Source organism: Lampetra fluviatilis, chromosome 49 (assembly GCF_964198595.1).
Source record: "Lampetra fluviatilis chromosome 49, kcLamFluv1.1, whole genome shotgun sequence".
NCBI lineage: Eukaryota > Metazoa > Chordata > Hyperoartia > Petromyzontiformes > Petromyzontidae > Lampetra > Lampetra fluviatilis.
The window spans coordinates 296,081-315,941 of NC_136323.1; the positions used below are offsets into that span (position 1 = coordinate 296,081).

The window sequence follows — 19,861 nt, forward strand, 5'->3', positions numbered from 1 at the left end:
GAAAAGGGTCGGTACCCCCACCTCTTCCAAATGGGGAAGAGCGAGCCAAAAATCCCCCAGATGAGCTCTCTACGACTCTCTCTAAGTGCAGCAGTGGCGTGAGCAAGCATTGCAGACCTGCACCTTTGTCTTTGCCCAATATTTTTCCCACCTAAAACACTCACGAATGGAATCGGCCAAAACACCCCAATGCGAGATCCTCCTGAAAAAAGTGTTTTTCTGCATAAACAATGGGCATTGCTCGGCTTGTATGATTGTATTCGTCATTATTGGGTGTAAACTGGCGTTTCTTGAAAAAACACGTAAGCATCCGAGAGGCACTTATCTATGGGACCATTTTGCCACTATCAAGATATTGAATGATAATAGGCTTTACCATTTCTCGCATAAAAACAGGTGTTAAAATGTTCAAACACCAAATAGACATCTGTTACAAGGCATCAAGTCTGCATTAACCATATATACTTGTGGAAAAAATTCACAAATGTATGGCTATGTATGTATGTTGAACTTCCTTCACATGGTACGTAGCCAACCGTGCTAATCAGCGGTGTAATGAATGTATAGTTGGTGTTTGAACATCTTAATACCTTTATTCATGCGCGGAATGGTTAATAACTTTTTGGGTCGCCATGGTGGTGAGATGTTAACTACCATGCCTGGTATACAGGAGGTCGTGGAGTTTGCATGTTCTCTCCGTTGTCGTGTGGATATTTCTCCGGGTCCTCTGGTTTTTCACTCCAGATTTAGAATGAAGAGTATTTGGCTACTATACATTTCCACATGATACGCCACTTCATTGAGCTATGTTTTGTGGCCAGGTCGCTCCTGAAAAAGAGCTCTATAGCTCAGTGGGACTTACCTGGTAAAATGAATAATAGTTTACTTTTTTGTATCATCCAACAGACGCTCTTGTTTATTCAAAGTGTATTACCCACAATGACAGCGTGGAGTCAGTTTCACCAGTTAACCCAGCAGCATTCGCGAATGCAACTCAGATTGTTCTGTGTCCCTGTAGCTTGAAACATCACCAATTGGTAGTTTCCCTCTTTATAATTTAAATACAATTTTCTCCAGAGTTTTTACCAAAACGTTTGAATTTTTTTTTATATATATAAAATACTTAAAAGCAATATAAGAGGCCATGCGCTGCTGATGAGACTTATTTGCAACTGCTCCAGGGTTTTCCTGTTTGACCAAATTTTACAGGAAAACATTGGTCCAGCCCCATAGGCTGATGGTCTAAATTTTATTTGAACATTATGCAGAGGTGGACAGACTCTTGCCCGTTTATTTTGTAGGCTTGTGATAGTTCGAACAAAGACGGTCACTGCGTCGCTTTCAGATGCGCTCCTGCGGCCGTCTGGAACGCTGTTCTTTCCGATATTAGGAAGCCACTGGAGCTATGCACTTTTAAATCTGGACTGAAAAATTATTACTTTAGAACCGCTTTTTGTGTTTAGTTTGTTGTCCTTCCCCCGCACCTCCGATTCTCACGGTTGGCTACGTACGGTGCAAAAGAAGTTCAACATACATTTACATGTGCTTCATTCTCAATCCTCTGTGATAGCACGTAATAAAACATTGTACAATATAGATATTACAATTGAGTCTTCTGTAATTTGTGAATAAAATCAATCATCTTCAGTGGTGGCTGGGCGGCTTAGAGGTCAGAGTGCTGAGCTGGCACCGCTGAGATGCTGGTGATTAAACCGGGTTCACAAGTGAGATAAGTTGATGGTCTCTGCCTTGGTCACAGATGACTGCACAAAAAAAACCCATCTTATTACATTCTGTTCTGCACATAATTTGGCTAAAGTCTACGTGGATGAACATTACTCTGTGTGGCAGAACAGGGGGGAAATGGCTGTGCTCTACTGTGTGAACCAGAACTCGCTTGAAGGGATCTTAGCAGTAGTTCTGTGATAGCTGCTTTCGTTGAGCATTCTCAAACAACTGCTGTCTATGACAGTTGCGAATGGGTTCTCGTTCCCAAGACATGCAACCGATTGCGCAATGGGGATAACATTTGTAAAATAACAACAAAAATTAAAGTCTCGGAGAAAAAACAAATCTATTTCGTTGCTGCCCCTTTCCCCACGTTGACGCTGCCACGTGCCGCCGCGTCTCACCGGCCGCAGGAGTCGTGCTGCAGAAGAGACGCGATTCCACCGCTGCGCCGATGTCGCCAAACAGCTCCCCTTCCTCCCGGTCGGCGTCGAACTTCCGCGGTGAGACGTGGGGGTGGGGGGCAGGTGGGTGAGAGCACCGAGGTCAGAGCAAATCGTTACGAGACAGGCAATCCGCCCAGCACAAGCGGCTGAGAGCGCGAGTCCTAACGATGACTCCGGTCCAATTTGCGTGTTCCACCTAAGCCTGAATGACAGCGACATCAAGCCGCAAGGCTCCGCAGGCAATCTCGCCAACATGTTTTACATATTTCTTTCATATGTGTTTTTGTAATGTATAGCACACGTCCACGTGTTCAGTTCATGTAGGTATATATTTAATTGGAATAAGACATTTCATGCTAGCTATCGCTCATTAAAATCCGAGCTGTGGTTTTTAAAAAGGAAAATTCTGACAAAACGTTAAATGTGGAGCCACATCATCCGCAGCATCGGTAATGAATCCACTGCTGGAAGCCATTGCCATCTCTTCACACAATCTTGCGATGTAACAATCATTCTAACACCCGCACACGAACTGATTTCATTGTTTCATCTCCGTGGCAGACGTCCCCTCGAGCACATTCCCTCCCTTGGATGCCATTCTGTCCTTACTTCTCGCCCACTGACCGTCATCCCCTCCTAGTGTTCTTAGGAATAAAATGTAAAAGACTTTCGCGGTCACCGTCAACTGCCAACGTAAATGCGCAGCGGCAGTGGTGTGTGTCGGCGGCGTAGCGAGCGGGCGAGCAGGCGGTGCGACTGCACCAGAACCCACAGTCCAGAAGGGCCCAAGTGCCGGGCTGTGACAAGGGCGGCGGCTGGGCAGGGACGAGGGCCCCATTTCATTCATGAGGGCCCATGCCAAGCAACACCGCGGTGGCTAGGAGATGTTAACTACCTCGCCTGGTGTACAGGAGGTCGTGGGTTTGATCCCGACCCTGATGCCTACTGTATATTTGGAGTTTGCGTGTCTCTCTCCCCATGGTCGTGTGGATTTTTCTCCGGGTCCTCCAGTTTTTTCCCTCCACATTTTAAAACGTGCATTTACAGTATTTGGCTGTTATAAATTTTCACGTGATAAGCCACTTCGTTGAGCTATCATATGTAGCCAGGTGGTTTCTGAAAAAGAGCTACTGTATATTGCTCAGTGGGCCTTACCTGGTAAAACTCTGATGAGTGTGTTTGGCTACGTACTGTGCGAAAGAAGTTCAACATATATATACATACATAAATATTTGTTAATAGTTTAAAATGCAACTAAACCTAATCCAGCCCCGTGAGGTGCTGTGGGCACTGATCACAGCCACCACTCTGCTGCCTGCACACCAGTCATTGCTATTCCTTGCGACGTGGTAAAGTCTCTTAATGAGCACGAATGCAGGCAGGATCACGAGCTCACCCTTCTGCGTTTATAGTTTTGAGTCACTGGCATGCACTGCAATGGACAAAGCTGAACCACCACCACCCCCAAGGCATCTCTCCTCCCCCCACCCCCCTTGCCGGCCTCCCCTGCTCACGGTGAGGAGCAGGCCGCGTTCCTGGTAGTGCTGCACCAGCGGCACGGTGTGTTGGCGGAAGGTGGCGAGGCGGCGCTCCACGGCGCGAGGGTTGTCGTCCGGGCGGCCGTGCCGGTCGGCGCGCTCGCCCAGGCGCTGGCGGAGACGCTCGCTGGCGCACGCCAACAGGATCACCGCGTCCGGGGCTCCCACCTCGCCGTGCCGTGTGGGTGGTGGGCGGGGGGGGTGTGGAGGTCAAGGGGTCAGCTTAGAGGGCGGCTCACAGAAGGTCAGAATCACGGTGTCGGTTGTTTTAACGTCAATAGTGAAGCAAGAGGCGGATTGCGCAGAAGGTCGTCGTGCGAGACTCCGTGCTGTCGTTGTGAATGTTGGTTTTTATGGTTTCATTTCTATTAATGCATTCTATGCATAAATTACTAGCAAACATGAGCAGTCGCCATCCGCAAACAAACACCACTTCATGGAATAGAACACAGATGAGTTTTGCCGCAGCTCTTAGAACAAGACGAAGGCACATTCAGGATTCACGGAGCTCTCATTATCATCGCCCAAATCTCAATCGTGGCCTTGCCACGAGAATGCATCGACGAACACGTGATATATTTTGCTTTGTTGGTCTGAAACTGAAAAATGCTCCAAATGTGCAAGTTTGCTGCCAATTGCATGCGACCTGAGAGTTTTTCAGAGAGGAATCTCCACACTCACACACACAGGGATAATTAAAGAGACGGTGCAGCCATACACACTGGGGTCCAAGGACTTGAATCCATTGTATTGAAATGGCAGGCAGCGATGTCACGCTGAAGTTTCTGCGAGTGCCATAATGGTGCACTTAGCCATAACTGTAAAGTATATGGTTCTCCTAAGTTTACATGAGCATATACATCGCAAGTAGGCATACAAATATTATTCGGGACCTTCCAACTGTTCAGTGATAATAAATTATGATCTTGATGATGAATGCTGCTTTTGCAGCTACTGATGATGAGTTTATGATAATGATGATGCTGATTATGATGCCCCTAATAATAATGACGATGATGCCCCTGATGGTTATGATGATGCTCCAACGAATTATATATATATATATTTTTGAAATGCTCCCGCTATTTATTGTTTCTCCAAATGATGATGATGATGCTTACGATGATTGTGACGATGATAATGATGCCACTTCTGTTGAACATGATGGCATTACCGTTGTTGTTGTTGTTGATGAGCGTCGGGATGAAGAAAACACGAGGCCGGTGGCCACTCACCTGCTCCTCAAAGGCCAGAGCTTGTGAAATCTCTCGGGGGAAGCCATCGATAACGAAACCGGGGGCGTCCGGGTTCTGCAGGAAGTGTTGCTTCAGTTCCCAAATTGCCGTCTCCTGGACGACCAAAGGAACAGCAGAGCGGTGAAAGTCGTGGACCATCCAAGAGGAAAGGGGACCGACCGAGAGTGGCGTTACCAAACGAGCGTGGAACCTGTAACGTAACCGCACTCCCAACAGTCTCAAACGTCATCTGTCCGATGCAACTCATCTTACACGAATTTTTGTTACAATGTTAATTTATGTTCACTAAACAATTGTTTTTATTTTACCAGGTAAGGCCCACTGGGTTATATAGCTCTTTTTCAGAAGCGACCTGGTCACAAATGATTGTGCAACGAATTGGCTTTAATATCCTGTAGAAATGCATATCAGCCAAATACCCTAAACGCATGTTTCTAAATGTGGAGGGAAACCCAGAGACGTGGAGTAAAATCCACACGACCACAGGGAGAACATACCAACTCCAAATACGCAGCAGGCATCAGGGTCAGAGTCAAACTCGCGACCTCCTGTACATCAGGCCACGGTAATTAACATGTCACCACCTCGACACGGGGTCGTATTTTAGATGTCTCCTGTGATGTGGTGGTTTTTACACTACTTTCCATTTAGTTGTTTTTGCTTAGATTTTCTTGTAATCATGTTGACCCGTACCTCCGATTAGCATGGCTGGATATGTACGGTGCGAAAGAAGTTCAACATACATAAAGACCCAGGCCACTCTTGAAAATGAGACTTCTTTATCTCTTGAGTTCTCATTTAGTAAAACAAATAAACTTTAACGTGAACTTGTGCTAATGACATGGATGATTCTGATTGAAACAATGACTGTCATTGGAATGTACTCGCCATAGGAACATGGAATCACAGGTCCATTATTATGAGTTGTTTTTAGAATTATAATCTGGGAATATCTCGATTCCGATATCTCCTCCCGGTCACCTGCGGAGCGAGCTCCCCCTTGGATATGATCTGGGCGATGAGCCTCCACTTGCGGTTGCTGGGCGCTCTCTGCAGCACGTGCTGACGCAGCACCTCTCCGAGCGACACGCACAGCAGCCCGTAGCGCTCGCTCAGCTTGCGGCTCTGCGTGCCCTTGCCGCTGCCCGGTCCACCTGGCGGTCATCATCAACACCGATACCAATGAGTGACGCCACCTGGAGCCCACGTGAAGTGTCGAAGGCTCGCTGCTGGCAGGAGATCATCACAGGACAGACCCAGGTGCCATGGGCTGATTGACTGAGATCACTGGCAAACGCACGCCGTGCAGCCGACTGTCCCCACTTGCTGCACTGTATCCATCGGCGCTCCTCTCGTTGTTGCGAGCGTCACTCTCCTGCCCTCGTTACTGTTGGAGGGCGACTGCCTCCAACTGACCAGTAGCGTCCTTCACGAGCCTCATTGTCACACACACACAAGTGGACGCTACCACCAATAATACTACTTTCATAGCTCCCCATAATGCTGCACAAGAATTATGTACATAGACCAAATCACATACACAAGCACTACCAAGCAAATGGAAGCCCGATTAGCAAGCAAAATATTAAATTAATGAACAAATTAAGAAATTACACCAAAACAAAAAGCACAAACAATAAACCAAGTCATTACAACAAAGCTGAATATAAAAATATATTCTGATAATAATAAACTCACCACATTCATCAATACTAACACCACGTATGTAGCCTTGAAAGTAAAACATTTACGGTAGTAGGTGACGTTTCAGGCGTCGGCCCTTCTTCAGCGCTTAGTAGCCTCCAAGGTAGGTTGCACCTCTGCCAGTTTGAACCGTGCCGGTTCTCGACAGCGCACTTGGCTAGACGGCATGCATCCTGGTCCGGCCCAGACAGCCCCAGTGATTTCAGAAAAGCTGTCTCAGTGTCCCCCCCCCACCCCACTCCCTTTCCCCGAGAAGAGCTTTGGTGAAAATCGTGACCTCTGGATTGCAAGTCCAGTCAGTGTGCTACCCATTATACCGCTGCAGCATCAGTGGCTTAATGCTCGTTGAGGAATCGCTCCACATGTTCCTTGGCGAGATCAGCGAGGCATTGTGGTTCATTTGTGTTGCGAGCACTTTGCGTGTGATGCCATCGGGAAGACGACAGTGGAGCAGTCATTGGCATTCTGGGCCATGAACGACGCAGTGACCCGAGTTCGATTCCTGACCACAGCAAACAAGAGCGGCGAGTGGCGTCCGATCCGGTACGAGCCCTTGCACCTCACAGACCCGTAGTGACGAGCATGGGGAAGCATGTTCACGGTGGTGTGAGGAGGCCTTCATCCAGCAGTGGATTGGCACTGTAAGTTATTGTTTTTGTCACGCCGTGATTCAGCAAGTGATTGGTGGCTGGCAAGACACTGGGCAGTTTCCACTGCTCTGCCAGTGTTTGTGGATGCCACTGAAATTAATCAAATGAAGGTTAAAAATATATTAATTATATAAAAGGTCAACAGTAAGCTCTGAACAAGCAGATAGCTGCTGGAATGTGCACATTGCCTGTCCGCCAATGAGTTTAAACAACAACAACAAGTTCAAGTAATCTGCTGTCGTGTCTAAACTGCACTCGCATGTCAATAGGCTCTACAAAGATGAGACCGTGCAAGACGATGATTTGTGTGTGGTGATTGAAACAGGCCGACGGCCTCGTGCTCCCCTGGGGGACTGGTGGTCACGCCCCGCGCTCTGATTACATATCAACGTCGAGCAGCCGCGACGGGAGTCGTAAGTCATCGGATGTCCAAGTGGATCAACAAAACACGCAATGCGTGCATTCATGAATAACAGTGTGGCCTTAAAAGTTAACATATGTTACAGGCGACGTTTCGGGCAATGGCCCTTCTTCATAGCACATTAAAATGGTTGGCAAGCATGTTACCAGGTTTCGTTAGAGCAGGACATCATTTTGACTGAACCAAACAATTATTTATTTTGCCAGGTAAGGCCCACTGAGCTGTATAGCTCTTTTTCAGAAGCGACCTGCCCACAATTGGTAGGTCAACGAAGTGGATTATCGTGCGGAAATTTATAGCAGCCAAATACTCTGAACGCGTGATGTTTATAAATCTGGAGGGAAAAACTGGAACTAGAGAAAAATCCACGCGACCACGTGGAGAAAATGCAAACTCAAAATATACAGCAGCAGACGTCAAGGGTCGGGATCGAACCCACGTCCTCCTGCATACCAGGCGAGGAAGTTAACGTCTCCTAGCCACCACGGCACCCTGAATTTGAGTTTGAGTGCACAAGTAAGACGCTGAGTATGACGAGTGAGCATCAGCTAGGCCACCATCAGATAGCATGATAATGGAACTCAGCCGCTCAAGATTTGCAGTTGCAGTCAGATCATTATCTGCAGCAACTCGATTCGGACAGAAAAATCCATGGACAATGACATGGATATCTTCAGATATTTAAACGCTTAGAGAATACATTTCTCGGGAACAACACAGGCCGTATATTTTAACGATCCAGCTTTACAGAGCTGTATTGTAGTTCTCATATCCTTCAATTAACCAGGAGATTAAATATAGAAAACCAAACTAAGGCATATTTAATATTCTTGGCTTTCTCTGTCGTGGCATCTGAAAGTGAACACATCAATAACATATCAAGGTCTGCCCAATTGGCAGTAAAAACTGATATGTGCTGGCGCTTCTATAGATACCTTAATACAACGCAGTAATATCGTTCACATTCTCACATTGCCCTGTTTTTACATCCTCCAGATGGATTTAAACTTCTTGAGAGTGTACAAATCTACACAGCATGCCCTGGAGGGTTCGCAATTGGCGGCCACGACATTTGCACGTGTAAATAAATACGATGCTCACGATGATAATATATTCCTCATGAATGATGTATGTCACATTCATGGTTGAGTGTCTCGCCACGAGGGTCCACGCCAGAGCAGTCATCTCACAAGCACAATGGCGCAAGTCCAACGCCTGCTGCTGACGACGTGTTGTTGTCCAGACTATTGTCGCGTTATACGACTAGCCGAGTAATCAATCTGATAATCGATAATCGATCGCATATACACTCAATTTATTTGGCGACTTATTTTATGTCACTGCATCGCGCGCTTTCAGATGCACTTCTGCGGCCGTCTGGAACGCTCTTCCTTCCCTTGTTAGGAAGCCACTGGAGCTATGCATTTTTAAATATAGATTGAAAACGTATTTCTTTAGAACTGCTTTTTGTGTTCAGTTTGTTGTCTTTCCCCTGCACCTCCGATTAGCCACGGTTGGCTACGTACGGTGCGAAATAAGTTCAACATACATACGTGCTGTGTTCGTACTATTGTGCCGTATTGATGTTCTATACAGAAGGCCAAATTGTCCAAAGTATTGCATGATATATATTTTTTGTTTGAAGGATCAACCGGGTCTGAAGGAAATCATTAATTCTATCCGAGTGCCAGACCGGGGCTCAAACCCAGGGATTGAGACACTGGCCTGGGCATCAGATTCCATAAAGACACCCACCCCTGCACTCGAACCTAACCCGGACTCCAATCCAGGATTGCAACTTTGCTGGTGCCGGTCCATTAAATAATAATTAAATACCAAAATCTGTAGTTATGTTTGGGTTAAACGCTTGAATAGAAACATTACATGTTTGACAAGCTACATAATCTAATTATGCCAAGCGACATAATCTAATTAGGTTAATAGAATGATTCCAATTAACATGATTGCATTACTGTAGTGCTAATTAGAATGTAGTGCCAATTAAAATGATGAGCTTTGTTATGTTTACCCCGAATCTCTGTGTTGTGTCGATTCATTGGTGCCTGGGCTGTAATACCCCTCCCGTCTCTCTATACTGCCGGGAGCTCACGCAACACAGAATCTCGTGACGCCAGCGACATGGCATGACAGCCTCTTGTACCACTCACTTCAGATTCTGCTTTAGAATCAGAAGATGTATTTATCATGGAGGAATCCGATGGGCTATAAAGCTCTTTCTTGTTTACAGATGAGCACGGCGCCTCTCGCCACAAACGTGAGGAGCACCTAGCCTGGCACGGGAGCCCTGGCGCATCACCGCCACTAGCGTGCCAAAATAGTCGTTGTTGTTGTGATACAAAATAGTTGTTGTTGTGAGTACGTTCCCGAGTTCGTTTGCATCTCTCATTTCCCGCTCCTCCAATCAGCACGGTTGGCTACGTACGGTGCGAAAGAAGGTTCAACACACATGCAAACAAAAAGAGTCTTCGTAGTAAATGTGGCTTTCTTGTTATTCATCTTAAATGTCATATTACTAATACTTGTTATCACGTGACCTAGAACTGCCTCGCCTGGGGGGAATTGAGCGCAGGACTTACGAGGGACAGCTGATGCACCACCACCACCACAGGGGGTGGTGGTGGTGCATGAGTTGAGGGACAGCTGAGCCGGATTGGAAGCCCCCGTTGTCTCTGCGAGCTCGCGGCGTCGCCCTCACCGATGACGAAGACGAGCCTGGGGCGCGGGCGGCCGCGTTCGAAGACGTCGAGCTCCTGCGAGAGTTCGCCCGTCTCCGTGAGGCCCGTGTCGCTCTCGATGGAGAACTGCTGCTGGATGGGGGGCAGCCGCCGGAAGCCGCGCAGCCCGGCCACGGGGGGCTCTGAGAGGGGGCGGCGGGGGGGGGGGCACCGTGTAGTCGTCATCAATACATCGTCATCAATACATCGTCATCAGTACATCGTCATCATCAACACATCGTCATCAACACATCGTCATCAAAACATCGTCATCAACACATCGTCATCAATACATCGTCATCAGTACATCGTCGTCATCAATACATCGTCGTCATCAATACATCGTCGTCATCAATACATCGTCGTCATCAATACATCGTCGTCATCAATACATCGTCGTCATCAATGCATCGTCATCAGTACATCGTCTTCATCACTCGGCCCCGTCATCAGGGGCTCTGAGAGCGTGAACGGCATCTTCATCATCGTCGTCGTCCACATCGCTTCGTCACCATGCACCTCCGATTAGCACGGTTGGCGACGTACGGTGCGAAAGAAGTTCAACATACAGACATCAACCATCACGCAGCAGGCACGACATCATCATCGTTACCACCATCACTCCCGTGAACTGTCACTATTGCCAGTGTCACCGACCCATCGTCACAGTCATCATCATCATGAGTTAAACATCATCACTCTTGCCACCATCACGCACGCATGATCCCCATCACCACCACCACATCGTCACCACCATCACTACCAGTTTTTAAACATGGCTGTTACCACCATCACCACCACTATTCCCATCATTATTTTCCTCATGACTACCTATCGCATCAACGCTTTGATTTTTACAATAATAATACAGATAAACAACCAGGGTGCTGCATAAAAAAACATGTCATACATTGCTATGATAATATTATGCCGAAAACTCAAGAAAGATCACAAGAATCACTGGCGATGCATGAGGGCACTGCTAACACAGCAGCAGCACGCACACTCAGGGCACTCTGGCATTGCTGCGTGATTTACAATCCATCTGAAGCATGAAGGCCATGTGAGACATCGCTTTTAAAACACATGCACTGTCGGTCATCACTCTTTCAGACATAGTTTAGAATCTAAAATATATTTTAATGCGTGCAAGGACCACTGCACATAATTGTTAGATCATCACTGAATCGTACAGCTCAGCCGGGCCACTTCCCATGATATTTCTCCCCACTTTGTCTTAAGTCCCCCGACTCGTTTCGTCAAAACTGACCGATGAAAACACATCCCTAATTCTAGATTTGAACACACATCCCCTGCATTAATCAGCTGCATGCTCAGCTCGAACTCCTCCTGACAGCCCCTACACACGCCAAGGTATCATCATAGAACCAGTGGGAAGTCCTTCCTCCTGTCCGACTGACAAACGCATCTCTCTGCCGCAGCAGGCGCCTGCCGTGTGGCCAGCCCCACTCCGCGCCCCGCCCACTCTGGAAACAGACGCTGCTCGAGGAGGCCCTTTGCACCCTCATCTCTCCTCACCCATTTTCCCGGTATTGCCCGTTACTCTTCCTCTTATTTCTCAGTCTTTCCCTTCTCTCTTCCTTTCCCAAGTCCTCCTCCTGTCGCCATCCATTACATCATTGGCTCTTGACCCCCTTCCCGCGGAGTGCCAGCGGTAATAAGTGGCGGGTGGCACCAACTTCCACTGGTATCAGAATCAGAATATGTATTTACACTGCAGGGGGAATCCGATGAGCTATAAAGCTCTTTTTCACAGATGTCCAGTAGGGGCGGTCCTAAAGTTACAACAACAAGCTATACAAAAACACGATAGGAGTGCAAAGTATAGGGAAGGTAAGAAAATCATCTACAAATATAGATATCGATGATTTGAAGCTTTCGTGACTGCAGGAATCCATTCTCTCTGGATCTTTCGGTAAAGTCACGTGGGTAGAAATAATAATAAAATAAAGCACGACGTTTCGGTCGCAACACAAACGGCCGTCTTCAGGTGAGAAACATGATCTGATGTTGTGGATTTATATAGGCACGGGAGGGGGGGAGGAAGAGTTTGGCTGTAGACGGCCGCTTGTGTTGCGACCGAAACGTCGTGTTTTATTTTATTAGTTTTTCTACCCACGTGACTTTACCGAGAGAACCAGAGATTATGTATATCTCGACGTTTATTTTACCAGGTAAATCCCACTGAGTCACGAGCTTCTTTCCAGAAGCAACCTGCTACCAACGCAGCAGCTCCAGGCTGAGCGCAATGACGCGTCGCTCGAGCCCGCTACGGCCTCATCATCATCGTCGCCGTCGTCCAAGCGAACGACCGCGCCGCTTGCCGTTGCGTAGGAAGGGCTTCCTGGGCGCCTGGCTGCCGTGCAGCGGGGGCAGGCAGCGCTTCTCCGGGGCCTCCTGGGCGCCGATGGCCCCGGGGCTTCCACCGCCACCGCCGGAGCTCGCTCCGCCCTGCGCCGAGCTGCCGCCCGCCTCTCGCGCACCTCGCAGGTAGCTCTCCAGGTAGCTCACGGGGTCGTCGGGCCGGGCTTGGATGAGACCCGTCAGCATGCTCTGAGCACGGCCACGGGGGGCGGTGGGGGGGGGTTACTGAGAGAGAGAGGCCGCGGTCGTTCCATCGCGAGATGCGATTCGTAGGTGAGCACAGATATCAGGTAAAAGTGATGTTGATGAACGATGATGATCAAAATAGTGTTGTTGGGCTTCGTTCATTCCCGTTGGCAGTCCCAGATCATGGGTGGAAATGTCACATAGGACAATCACAATAATTCGAATAACGTACTATATAGCCCTGTCAATTCACTACGGGAGGAAGGGATCCTCGCACCGTCAGTCATGGGGGTTTTATTGGCCATACTTCACCACGCTGGTCAGTGCTGGCTGGTGCAGAGGGGCCCCCGGACCAGATGTCCTTCTCTGCTGATGATGATAACCATGGACAGAAATTAAATTAAGGTCACTGGCATCATCATGCAGTGCACTAAACTACGATGCCTCGTGTTGATTACATTATATGCAAATAATCTAAAATCGTAATTTCCTCTACATTTTAAACGGTGGGAAATATTAATTTTTTTTAAGAGTGAGATAGATACTGCACTTGTGTTCAATGGAGTTAAAGCCACAGAGATTTACAGCTGCCCAATGAGCATTGAGCCATTGATGCTCATCTCCCATTGACAACCCTCAGCCAGTGGTGGGAATTCAACATTACTATGGCGGGGGTGTGTCTGTCCATTGGACGACCACTGTTCACTTCCTCGCAAATTGGTGCTTACTTTATCGACCACAGAAGGATGATGGGCCGAGTCAACGCCCCCAATCAGGATTTGAACTCACACCCTTCCGGCTGCGAGCCGCTCGTTTCTACCGCCAATCAACTCAGCCACGATGGAGGGTAAGGCTTTAACGTATTAAATAAATAAATAACCCGAATAAAATACAAACCAATATGAAACTGCGTTTTCCATTCTTCCCACTGTGACACAGACAGAGCGCGCCTTGAGCATCGATCCCACCTGTTAATCAGCGCTAACCATACACGTACATACAGTTGCTCCCCAGTGGCACTGAATTAATGAATGGAGCTTTGCAGCCAGCGGAGTCCCCCTGACAGCGAGTGCATCGTTAGTAAGGAAAACACCTGGAAATAATGCAGAAGCACATGTTAACGCAGCACGGAAATCGCACCGTCGTAAGGACACGGACTACTATTGCCGAGTTCAAAAATGTATTGCTCATTGATATTGTGGGAAGATGCATGTTGTTGTACAACCCTCGGTAAAACAGCGAGGCATCGAACCCACAAACCCCTTCTGAAAATGCCTTTGGCGAAGAAGGGGGGCGGGGGGGGGGGTAGCCACAGAGATTAAAAGGAAAACGACAGAGATAGGCACAGACGATCTTCCTGAGTAGATCGCAAATTGCTCAGCTCACAATGAGCAAGAGCGCCGCAGAGTCGCGAACGCTCACCTCGAAGAGCTGTGGGATTTGACGCTGGGCCAGATAATCCCTGGCGTCTCCACCTGCCATCGCCACCGCCACCGCTGCCTCCTCTCGCCGCTCGTCCACCCGGAGCGAGGTCTCGCCCAGTCCGCTCCGCGCTCCGCGCACGCGACGACTCCGCTCGCTGCGCGCGGACGGCGGCGCTGTGAATTTTTTATTCCTTCGGATTTTTTCCTCCCTCTCTCTCGCTTTTCGCACCCGCCTCTGCTGCGCCGACGTCTTTGGTTGCGTTGCCCTGCGGTCCCCTCCCCGGCACGGCTGCTGTGAGAGTCGCTATATCTGGCTGGCAGGCTATTTCACCGCGCGAATGTATTGCTAATTGGTTGTCTGGATGCGTTGATCTCTAATTGCCTTACGCATTTTCCCGTACCCTATTCTTAACCGGTCTGCGTATAGGTCTTTATATCCGACTGCCTTAGCTATTCCACTCTGGAATGTCTAAGTAATTGGCTGCCCTGCTAAACTGAAGCCTACGTGTCTTGATAACTGACTGTCTGCCGATACCACATTCTAAACATCCTCTTAATTTCCGGTTACCCTTTTCCCCCACCCGGTCACAGTTAAGGTTTATACGTTTGGCTATCAAGCGATTTCACGAAGAGGATGTTATTCCAATTGCTCGCCCGGCTACGTCCCCATTCCAGATGTCACGCAGCCCCAGGACCAGCGACGAGTCCAGTGCACCTCCAGCCCACGTGGGTGTGCATCTGACATCAACCCTCTTCTCTCCTCGCTGTTGGATGCCCGCTTATGTTTTGCTATTTTATATCACTGTTTTATCTTGGGTGTGTGTGCGGAGTGTTTGGGTGTGTGTTATTATCTGTTTGCGTAAACCTTCCCCATCTGCCTCCACAGCTCACCTCGTCTCATCTCCTGCCTCGACGAAAGTAAAAAAGAGCACGTGGGATGGGGGGGGGCGACGGCGTGAGCTCTCTAATAGCGACGTACGCGGCCACGCCACGGGAAGCCACAGATCAGACGGGGGACGAACTTCAAAGTTGCTGAAAGGTCGGCGGAGCAACGGCGAGGCACGTGTCCCACATCATTACGCTGATCCGTATCCAGCCACAAAACATCGCGGTGAATTCGCGAAGTGTTCCTCCCTTCCACAAGAATCTCTCCGATTTTCCCTCGGCAGATACAAAATGAACACCATGACACGACAGCCCACCTCAAAGAGGCCTCGTCATGGTAATAAGTATAACCCGTAAAAACAAAGTTTTTCACTATAAATCCTTTATATGCGTGGCAGCGAACTTAATATAAAGGATTTAAAAATATATTCGCCTGTGGAGGACGCGGGGATCGATCCCGCGACCTTTGGCATGGGAAGCAAGGGCGCTACCAACTGCGCTACTCCGCCACGGCCTGTGGAGGGGTTACGCTCTGGGCTCTTACACTCTGACGTTCAGCCAAAGCCATGAATGCGTTCTATTTGAATATATGTAAAATAATTATTTTTTGCCTAAAAAGTGTAAAATTTTGGGAATTTTTTTTCACGAACAATAATTGTCTGGCACAACGAGTCTGTGTGGAAAATGTCAGCTCGATTGGATCACGGCAAGTGGGTTAAAAAACGACCGAAAGATTTGCACGGTCCTAAGCAAGCAAGCAAGCACGCAAGCAAGCAAGCAAACACGAGAACTTAATATAAAGGATTTAAAAAGGGCACCGATTGATTAATTGCACGATTGATTGGGGAGATCAGTGCCCTCCCAATCAAAGCATTATCACTAAAGGTTATACTGTATTTTTAAATGACACATTTTGCAAGATGCCTAATTTATTCCCCTGTAAATGTATGTTTTTTACGTCCACACCCCAGCGTGGACTTTAAAGCCCCTGTGCTCCCCATTTGAATAGCAGATTAATTCCAAGGCCTATATCTTACATTGGAAAATTACCAACATAACCTAATAATCATACGATATAAACCATATTCAGTTGCTAAAGAAAGCCCGAGTACATGGAGCGAAACGTCAGACATCATGCCGAACAACAAGCTGTATGACCCGAAAACAAGCAAGAGAGTTGTGCAGCACAACTAAACAATAGAAATAAAACTACTTTTGTTAATGAACTGTGATTTAACATACTTAGAGACCACATAAAAGAATTCATCTCAAACCCGACTTCACAGACGATTAAGGATTTTGTGAAAATATCACATTTTACCTTGGTAGATGTATTAAAAGCCTGAACAACCTTTAACCGCACAATTGAAAGCTCCAATGTGAAATACAACGGATTTTTTCCCTTCCTGCCCTCAATTCGTTTAATTTCTGGGAAGAGGCAGTGTGGCCAAATGAAACGTGTCGAGAGATGCGAAGATGATTCTCGACTCCAGAGGGACCCGCATGTGGCGTGGGCTGTGTCAGAATAAATTTTGAAATAAAATTTCATGAAATTCCACGGATAGATTATTGGTTCTCTAAAGTACACACTGAAGACCAAAGAGAAGGCATTTTCAGAACTAATTTATCCAATAATGTGGTATTTTTATTAATGTTTCATCTGTTCTCTATACCCTTTCTGCCTGCGTCCAATGTTAATGTTGGAATAATGTAATCATAATTTACAGCCCTTTGTCAATCCGCTGCTATGTAATTTCAAGGGGATTGTTTGGATATGCTTCGGCACACTTGGTCAGTGCAGGGATTTGTGAACAGGGGGACCCCAGGGCCAGTTGAGATATCACTCATACGCGTTTGATTTGTAGAAATCCGGCCACATCTGTGTCGTTAAAACCCACCACATGTTTTAGCCACATTATATATTCTTGTTTACAAGCGTTTATCGCACAGATTATTTTTGATTCGGCTAACCGGCAAAATGAAGACCAATTCTCGCGACAAAATTTGTATCTAATTGCAAAAATTTAGTTGTGGTAATTGTACTTCAACTCACGTAACCTAACCCCCCAAAAAATGTATGCAAACACCTACGCGTTCAATTGTAGCAATGAAGCCAGGCAATGATGCTCTGTGCCAGCTGGCGCAATGCTTTCACTTGCATGACGCACATCGAGAGGGTTGCGAGTTCAAATTCCAGTTGGGGACAACTCTGCCAAATCATCCCCTTGGGGCTCATTAAAAAGAGTCGCCACCCTTGCGGGAAAGTCATCAGTGGTTGTCGCGTGGACTTACTTTCCTCTGCCAGAGGAATGTGGGATTTCCACCACTGTCTCAAGGTGTCTGAATAGAAGACGACAACAATACCCGCCAATCGCCACGAAGCGGCGGTGACGTCACCACGGCGCTTGTGCCAGGCTAGGTGCACTCCGAGGCCACGTGGAGTGTCAAAGGCTCGCTGATAGGAGGTCGACTGAGATGACTGGCAGATGAATTTGAGATAATCACTGCCGTACACACGCGTGGAATCGACAACCCATGTTTTACCTTGTTTTTAACAAGGTTAAATAAAACATTGAAGAAAACACAAGCACATTACACGCCCAGTTCTTTGAATCAAATTCAAATGCGTGACAAAGCAATGAGCTGGAACGAAAATAATGAATACAAAATGTGATTTCGCCATTTTTATTAAGCACAGCCAACACTGACGGAGCAGCGATGAACATCAACCACACAACAACCCGTCCTAAATCACCCTCCCCCCCCCCTACATTTGTGAGAGGCGCTTTTAGCATCTGTTAAAGTCAGCAATTACGAGCACTTTTACGACCGCGGTTGCGGTTAAATTTGTTTTTCAAATTAGCTGTGAAATTAATTACGAATATGATGATAATGATGATAACTGCTGGCTTTCCTCGGCCACACGTGTGTTGTATATTTATCGGCGTGAGCAGCGCCCCACGGTAGCTTCCTCTACACGGTGCTGCTGCTGCTTGGCAGTGGTGCACAACCACAGACAACCACTACAAGACTCAACCCGCTCGTCAAGAACACCCGGGCGGCCTGAAGGGAGAAACAAACATACTTTCATATAGAATGAAAAAGGGCAAATTGCCTGAAACGTCATCTTGGGTGGTGAGACGTTAACTACCTCGCTTGGTATACAGGAGGTCGTGGGTTCGATACGACGGTGACGCCTGTATATTTGGAGTTTGCATGTTTTCCCCTTGGTCGCATGGATTTTTTTTCCGGGTCCTCTGGTTTTCACTCCATATTTAAAAACACGAGTTAAGTATTTGGCTGCTATACATTCCCACACGATAAGCCACTTCGTTGAGCTAATAAATGTGGCCAGGTCGCTTCTGAAAAAGAGCTTTACAGCTCCAATGGGCCTTATCTGGCAAAATAAAAATGTTAGTTTACTTAATGCAAAATTACTTCCTGCTCAAACGAAACTTGCTTTACATTTCCATATGATAAGCCACTTCGTTGCACTATCATTTGTCATAGCCAAGTCGCTTCTAAAAAAGAGAAATGCAGCTCAGTGGGCCATACTTGGTAAATAACAAACAAAATAGTTTAATTTACTTACGTTTTTTTTATTTTCAGGGCCCCAGTGTGACTGACGTGAATGTTGAGATTTTTTACCTGAAAAAGATGCCGCGGCCACTACCCCCGGCCTCCAGCCATTCTTTCTCCGCTGCCGGATAAAATAATGCACCTGGTCGTGCCATTACCCTCCAGTTGTCCCGACACATTGCATCATATTTGATTTACATTCTCCTGATTGACATAGTTGTGCATCTTATTTGATGCCCATACATATGCCCACAGTTTGAGACACAGTCGCGTTTAGACGCCGCGACACACATCCACACTGCAATGTTGCAGGAGCGAATTATTTTGAGGGCTGGTGCTTTGGCCGACCGATGATTGTATCCCACCTTGTTCGATGTTTGTGCTCAGCGGTGTTCATTAAAACCGTGCAGACAACTCCCAGGAATCACAATGAATCATTCGCACCCAAGAGACTCTGAGCGTGCGGATGACGCAGACCTGCGAGCTCAGGCTGGGGGAGGGGGCATGGCAGCGTTTGGCAGTTTTCAGGGACTTTTGAGGCTGGACAACGCAACCTTAGCGAGATTTACATTCACGAAACCAACGGCAGTTGCGAGGAAGTGGGTTCCTGAACCTACATCACAGGCGTCAGCAGCAAGCGATCGTTTAGGACAGGGGTCCTCAAACTTTTTAAACAGGGGGCCAGTTCACTGTCCCTCAGACCGTTGGAGGGCACTGCATATATCTTATTTTGAAGTGAAGAAACAAAACGGGAAAAATACAATATTTAAAATGAAGAACAAGTAAAGTGAAATCAACAAACTTGCCAGGATTTCAATGGGAACTATGGGCCTGCTTTTGGCTAATGAGATGGTCAATGTCCGGTTCCATATTTGTCACTGCTAGTCGTAACAAGTGATGCAAGTGTGCATCCGTTAGTCTAGA

The 19,861-nt window shown here is 47.4% G+C and overlaps 1 protein-coding gene across 1 annotated transcript in view; it reads right to left on the reverse strand.

The window, feature by feature from the left end:
* LOC144948395 (adenylate kinase isoenzyme 1-like) overlaps positions 1-15,375 on the reverse strand; it is a 45,060-nt gene extending 29,685 nt beyond the window's left edge. Inside the window, exons 1-7 of the mRNA XM_078877815.1 lie at positions 14,472-15,375; positions 12,824-13,052; positions 10,460-10,621; positions 5,950-6,122; positions 4,948-5,061; positions 3,689-3,880; positions 2,133-2,223 (exon numbers count right to left, since the gene is read on the reverse strand). Of these exons, the coding sequence (XP_078733941.1) occupies positions 2,133-2,223; positions 3,689-3,880; positions 4,948-5,061; positions 5,950-6,122; positions 10,460-10,621; positions 12,824-13,052; positions 14,472-14,531 (1,021 nt within the window). The 5' untranslated portion in view covers positions 14,532-15,375. The remainder of the gene's footprint in view (positions 1-2,132; positions 2,224-3,688; positions 3,881-4,947; positions 5,062-5,949; positions 6,123-10,459; positions 10,622-12,823; positions 13,053-14,471) is intronic.
* Positions 15,376-19,861: the final 4,486 nt, after the last annotated feature.